The sequence below is a fragment of the Sprattus sprattus genome, assembly GCF_963457725.1.
Source record: "Sprattus sprattus genome assembly, chromosome: 2".
Classification (NCBI taxonomy): Eukaryota; Metazoa; Chordata; class Actinopteri; order Clupeiformes; family Clupeidae; genus Sprattus; species Sprattus sprattus.
The window spans coordinates 37,911,289-37,918,241 of NC_137921.1; the positions used below are offsets into that span (position 1 = coordinate 37,911,289).

At 44.0% G+C, this 6,953-nt stretch overlaps 1 protein-coding gene across 1 annotated transcript in view; it reads right to left on the reverse strand.

Moving 5' to 3' along the window:
* The window catches only part of ipo13b (importin 13b), a 45,031-nt gene extending 38,317 nt beyond the window's left edge, over nucleotides 1-6,714 (reverse strand). The window contains exon 1 of the mRNA XM_080831769.1: nucleotides 6,201-6,714. Coding sequence (XP_080687895.1) covers nucleotides 6,201-6,269 — 69 coding nt within the window. The 5' untranslated portion in view covers nucleotides 6,270-6,714. The remainder of the gene's footprint in view (nucleotides 1-6,200) is intronic.
* Nucleotides 6,715-6,953: the final 239 nt, after the last annotated feature.

The window sequence follows — 6,953 nt, forward strand, 5'->3', positions numbered from 1 at the left end:
CTCCACAAAGTTTTATGAAAATCAGCCTTGTAGTTTTTGCGTAATCCTGCTTAGCTGGCAACGAAAACATAAACTCCTTGGCGGAGGATACAAAAGCCTTTTTAAACCGTGTTTTTTCATACATCTAAAGCATTAGAACAACACGATTTCTGTTTTTTTTTGTGTGTGTTTTCTAATACAAACACACCCACGGGCACCTATACAAATCCACTGTTCCAGCGTGGTTAGATCGAAAGCTCATTCATCATGAGATTTTACACATAGCTTCCTAGGTGTTCCAACTGTGTGGCTTCATTTCATCAGTTTTGCAAGCCCATGCCTCTTTAGACATTAATGACTGCTCTGGGACCAGTTTGTGGGGGTTGGGAGCAGCAGACCGCTACTGGTGTCAGTATTGTCAGGGCCGGAGATTTATGTGTGACCACTGCTACTGCGGCTGCTGTACTGTCCCCTCATGCAGAACTAGCTCTGAGCCGTACTGGCACAGCCAGGCCACTGCATCTATCCACCCCCACACCGAACAATCCACAATACTACCCTGTGCTGCTGACAGAGCGGGAGAGAAAGAGAAAGAGAAAGAGAGAGAGAGAGGGAGAGGAAGACAGAGAGAGAGAGAGAGTCACATGCAGGCACACACATAGACAAGGCTAAATACAAAGGGCATTGTGCGTCTGGAGCGGAAGACAAGAGACATGGACCACCCACCACTCACTGAAGGAGAGAAGAGAACAGGGAGAGCTAGATGTAGGATGGCACAGAAAGAGTGGGAGTGGGTGAGAAAGAAAGAATGAAACACAAGAGAAAGACAGACAGACAGAGTGAGATAAAGAAAGAGAGAGAGAGAGAGAGAGTTGCAGGGTGTGGAGAGAAAGAGAGAGAGAGACAGAACACTGACTGGCACAGTCATGCAGGGATGATTTCAGCTTGCACCTGATCTCCTGTCCTTAAATAACACCATGGCAAAACCAACACTGTGCCTCCACCAAGCTGTCCCTGGCATTGTCTTCTCCAACCCTCTGACTAACTCACAGTCACCAGAACACCGGCCATCACAGCATCTTTACTGGACACTGGAGGATGACTGACAAGGGAGGGGAGCTTGGCAGGAGAGTCTTCTAAAAAACAACGCAGGATTGGATCATCATCTTCTCCTCCCTCCCTCCCTCCCTCCCAGGGCCCAGTGAGAACATTCTAGAAGAGAGAGAAGCGTGCTCAGCTGACCCCGCTGAAAGACAGGAAGAGGTGGAAGAAGAGGAGGCAGAGAAGGGAAGAGGAAGATGAAGAAAAGGGAGAGCAGTGACCTAGAGAACAGGCTGACCCGAGGAACGATCTGGGTCAGAGAATGAACAGAACATACCGCACTTAGAGAAGAGGGGAAAAAAGCACGCAACTCCTTACTCGATTGAGATTGTGAGAACCGTGGTGTTTCGGTTGCACCGTTACGGCACGTTTGAAACATGATGAAATGGTGTGTGACAGCCATGCACACATTATGCTGACAGCCAGGGCTTGGTGAACGTAATACCCCCCACACATGATGTCTGCCAAGCACACTGACTAGGGTTCCTTTAATTGGCTTCTTTTTGTTCTTTTTCAGGTTTTTTCCACCCAAAGATCCTGCTCTCGATCCTGCTGATGTTCCCTTTCGCACTCCCTCACTCCCCTTTCAATACAGCCTTTTCAAGGGGGTCACAGTTGTCCCGCCTTTAAGCTGGCAGCGGAGGTAGTCACTTAGTGGGATCGACGTTTGTGGAAAAGGAAGCAAGACTATCATGTTTTCAGAACACAAAGATCAAGCATGATAAACATGTTGTACATGATGCCCCGCGATGATGCTTAAGTCTGAAAATAGCTATAAACGTGCACAGCTCAACACCAAGTTCTCCTTTAAGTTTTGGAAAGTAACAGGCTAGTTTACTTCCGGCACAGGTTGGTATGGTGCATTCAACACAACTTGGAATTTGAAACGTCAACATGTTACGCATTTCCCCTCTGGACATCAATAATTGTCTACAACTCATTCTTGACACACTGACTCTTAATGCACCCTCTCAAGCATTTGAAAGGGTTTTTAACCTTTGGTATAGTCAAATAAACAAAACTCTCCCCAGGGTGGGGGTTTCAGAAATATACTGTATATGTGTGGCAACTTATTCAAAATCTGATTTATCTATCTGGACAAAAACATCACATTCCCTTTATTTGAAGGGGTGCAAATTTGCTTACATAGTTCTGTAATTAGCAAGGAAGCTCGAGCAAACCTGCGTTACGGGTTAATGCAATTAATCTATCTCGGAAATCCTCAAAATGAACACATTTCCTGGCAGGCTTAAAATGAATGAAAAGTTTGTTTAAAGGGTTAAAGCCCTTGAAAGACTCAAGTGTCGGGGAACAGGTGGTCTAATTGATAGGTTGTCCAACTTGAATGGAATGCTCAGTCAGCAGTGAACGAATGTCATCCATGATGTGAATTACACAATGAGATTTCATGCTATTTCTATTCACACATTGTAGTCTTATTAAGGAAGAAGAAATGGATCGCCACACTGGCTCTCTTTCCTTGGCCGCAATGGAACACATAGAGAGACCACTTTTAGGTGTTGAAATGAACAACATAAATATAGCTCGTAACTTCCCATGTCTCATAAACCCCCTATTCATGAAGGCTACTGGTCACTGCTGCTCTTGCGTTTTATGCATCAGTTTCTTTACTCGTCTTGGAGATATCCTGTATCTTCAGTGTATCTATATCTTTACTGTATAGTCACCAGTAGTCTCAGGTTACCAAATGAAAACCTCTATAGCCTCTCTCTATACTCTCTCCCGTTGATCCGGTGCTCAGCTAAACAGGCTTTCACTCACTTGTTCGGTAATGCTGGGGTTCTGGATGCATTGACTGCACCAAATAGCTTACAGTGTGTAATAAAAAGCCACAAAAAGGATTTAAATCGAATTCATGTTAAATACTTGTTCATGAGACAAATCTAATAGGCTGTTACAGTAAAAGCTTAATATCATTGTTTTGCATCACCACACAATACGTAGGCTATGCTATTGGGAAGAGGAATGAAAGTAGCCTGCTAAGACAAGAGTTGACATCCAAAAATGTTCTTGCCAGAATGATTGTAATGACAACATGCCAGCTAGGCGTATACATTTATTCCATTCAGTGCCTAGCTCTGAAGTTGCAAATGTATTCCATTGGTCGGATTTGTTTGCTTATTAAATTAAATATTAGATTTTCACTCCTTCAATACATTTTTCAGAATGGGTTTGAAATGGGCTTTACGCCTACTGATCTTGACAAAAGTCATGTTCTCATGGAATGGAAGTGAGCATAACACTTTTTTACAGGCTCAAAATCCCATACCCCAATTAAAAATATAACAGTCAGTTCAAAGGGATGTGGCCACGGCATTTTAAAAACACATCTGACAAGCTACAATTAGGCATTTTAATTTAATTGTTTTGAACAAGAGAAGATTTATTCTTGGCAAACACTGTCCAGAACTGTCCTTTTTACTGACGCATTCAGTTTAAAGGGATTGCTCGACAAGTGTATTGGTTGGCTTTAACCAAGCCTAGCACTAATTAACCTCGCCTGACTCGACCCATTTAACGTCTTTAACGCCCGCTCCTTTTTGTGTGCGGTTTCCACCAGCCGTTTTCAAAATAAGGCCCGCTATGTTGAATGTCACACCTCTGGCTCCCCTCCGGCATGCTGCCTAAAAGCACACACTGGGGCAGCATCGGGCCGCCTGTTTGGTTCAGTCTAAACAAACGAAGGCAACATAACAAGGTGTCTTCATAATGGCAGTATAGCGGGATCTCGGTTTAAAAGGGACTTCTCTCTCTCCCTCTCTCCCTCTCTCCCTTTGATCTGTGCCTCCCACCTTACACTGGCTTCCTCTCCTCATGCCTGTCGTCTCTGTTCCTTCAAGAAAAGCCATTTCCTCCCTGTCTCTCTCCCTCACTCTTTTCCAATTTTCTTTCTTCCTTGTTGCTTCTCTCTCGCTCTGTCTCTCTCGGTCTGTCTCTACTTCTCTTGGCTCCATGAAATCATCATGACTATCACATCATATAGTCACATACATACATACCCTTCACCCTACCCACCCAGCCCCCACCACACACACGTGCACAGCCACTGTCAGAAGCAATCACTCAATTGCTTTACCTCATTCACCATTGCAGAACCCTTTCTTCCCTCTCTCCCCTGCCTTCTCCTCTATCTCTTTCTCACTCTCTCTTATCTTCCTCCCTCCCTGCTGCCTTCATCCCTCCATTGGTAATGCACTCTCTCCTTAATCTCTTCCCACCATCACATCCCCCCCCCCCTACACACACACACACACAAACACACACTCCCTCCTCACCCCACCCTAGCCCTGCTACTGTTCTCAGATAGCTCCTGGTAACAGTCAGACCCAATCTCAATGGAGCAGCAACAGGACACATACACACACACACCAACAAGACACAGACGCACACATAAACCCGTACGGATCCTTTGTTTCTGACACAAACAAGACAGGCAGAACAACAACAACGCATACAAATACACACACACAACAAACAAGTACGAAATGCACTGACACTCATTCTCATTTGCCATACTGATGAGCAACCTAAACGACAACTGTGAGAATAAATAGCAGGCAGTGCTACAAGCTGCAGTTCAACAGACACTGTGCTGAAATGGCTGACTATTAATTGGCGGTTCTTCATTTATTTTCCTTGTAAACAAAAAGCTCAGGATGTTATCTATATCATACCAACGTTGCCGGTATTCTAGTCAAGATCAAAACCTCAGTAAACTACAGAGTACTTGCAGATGCAACAGGGCAAAGTCATCCACACAGAGAGAAAGAGAGAGATGGAAGTACAGATAGAGTAAGATAGACAGACAGAAAGAGACACAGAGGAAGAACGAACCAGAGATCATATCAAAGGTAGGGAGGCAGCGGGTGCTTACTAACAGCAGAGACAGAGGTGGTGGAAGAAATGGAAATGTGTAGAAACACGGGCAGTAACGCACTAGTTGTCTTTGTCTGTGTAGGTCTGACACATTCTTACACTCATCTCCATCAGACTAGGGGCTCCGAGAGAGCATGAGCTAATGAACTCACCTCGGGTCTGCCACTGCAGGGACCAGACCTGCCTAATAGCAGATATCTCTCCCTCGATCTCTCTCTCCCCCCTTCTCTCTCTCTTTCTCCCTCTGTCTCTCTCTTTCTCTGTCCGCGCGCCCCCCCCCCCCCCCCCCCCGTCTCTCTCTCTCTCCATCAGCAACCACAAAATCAAGAAATGACCAGGGAACAAACACAATGGATAGATCCCACCAACATCCCAAATTTAGGTTTGCATGTATCCCTTTTAAACACCAGCAGAGCCATGTGGCATGACCACCCTGCTCTCATTCACAAATGATGCAACAACAACCTGCCTTTCATTCAAAATGTTTCAAGACAAACTGCACACAACACTATTGACAAAGCTAGGCCATAATTTATACTGTATCTGGCAGTAGATGTCTTGTGTAGAGATGATTGTTTCTTCTGGGGGAGAATCATGCCTTGATATGTGAAGTAGTTGACGAAAGTAGTTTGTGAATTATTGAAAACATTCAACTGAGTTGACATATGATTTGATAGCACTTGATAGCATTAACACAACTGAGTTGAGAATCAATTCAAATCACCAGACTGAGTGAGACATATCACATCACAGCATTTGTGAAATAGGTTATCATGGTACGAACGAAATGACTAACTATTTACACTGTATGACAGGGTATGGAAAATGAAATCATACTAAAGAGACGCGACATATTTTACTTAGAAACATATCTACAACTATTAGGCTACAGCACGGACAAAACAGGGAATTTCAGAGATGTGAGTCAGATCGCTCTGGCCAAAATCTGGATACAAAATCCAAGCAACTCTCTCTCTACAACTCCCACAGCCAGACAAGCTCATTGATGTAATAGTATGGGACTGAAATAATGATTAATTATACGGAAACAATGATGATTGATGGTAACTGATATTTACAATAAAGCAATCAAATCTGGAGATCCTTCAGCAATAAAGCAGATATGCGCAACAGCTCAATTGGCACCTCTCAAGGATTGTATGACGAAGGTAGTTTTGTATTACTTCTGAGTGGGATCTTTTATCTTTTGTGTAGACTCTTACCTTTTCCACGTTCTCCACGGTGAAGTCCAAAGCACCCGGTATCTGTGCTATCCTACCCGGTGTCTCCATGGTCTTGTGTTGTTAAGAGTTACTGTCAATGACGGAAAACGACGACGTTGAAATCGTAATTTGCTAGAACTGTTCGGCACGTCGTCCCACTGACTAAAATAACTATGAATAACCCAGTAGCAATTATATTCGAAATTTGCTAGTTTAAGCTACTAATGAAAATCTTTTCTTAGGTGTGTGAACCGTTTTACTAGCTAGCCAGCTAAAGAGAGGAAACGACGTGTTTTTGCTAGCTAGCAGGCTAGCATATTTCTCTATACCTCATTACTGACAACACATTTTGCGAGCTCTACTTATCTACGTATTGATGCTAACCTAAATGATCTACCGACGAAGAGCGACATTTGTTTTCGTTACCATGTGCTGCTATAAAGGCTGGATATACATAATCTTGCGCTGTTTCAATTGTTGTTAAGATTGCTGTTGCACTGCCCGGCTAGAACCCTTTGCCTCCCATCTGTCACTGCATTCATAACCTGCTTGAGGCGCGACTACACCGCTAGTTTGGTGTCCAATCGATGCCTGACTCGGGGGAAAAATGTCCAGCAGTGATGAGCGTTATCTATTTAAGTAATTTCTGTTAATTTCCAGTGTTTGAGCAGTTTTGAAGCGAGCTTTGTAGGTCATGAGACGAGCGTTTGGTTCGGTGTTCTAGCTGTGAAAAGTGTGCGAATTTCGTACGGC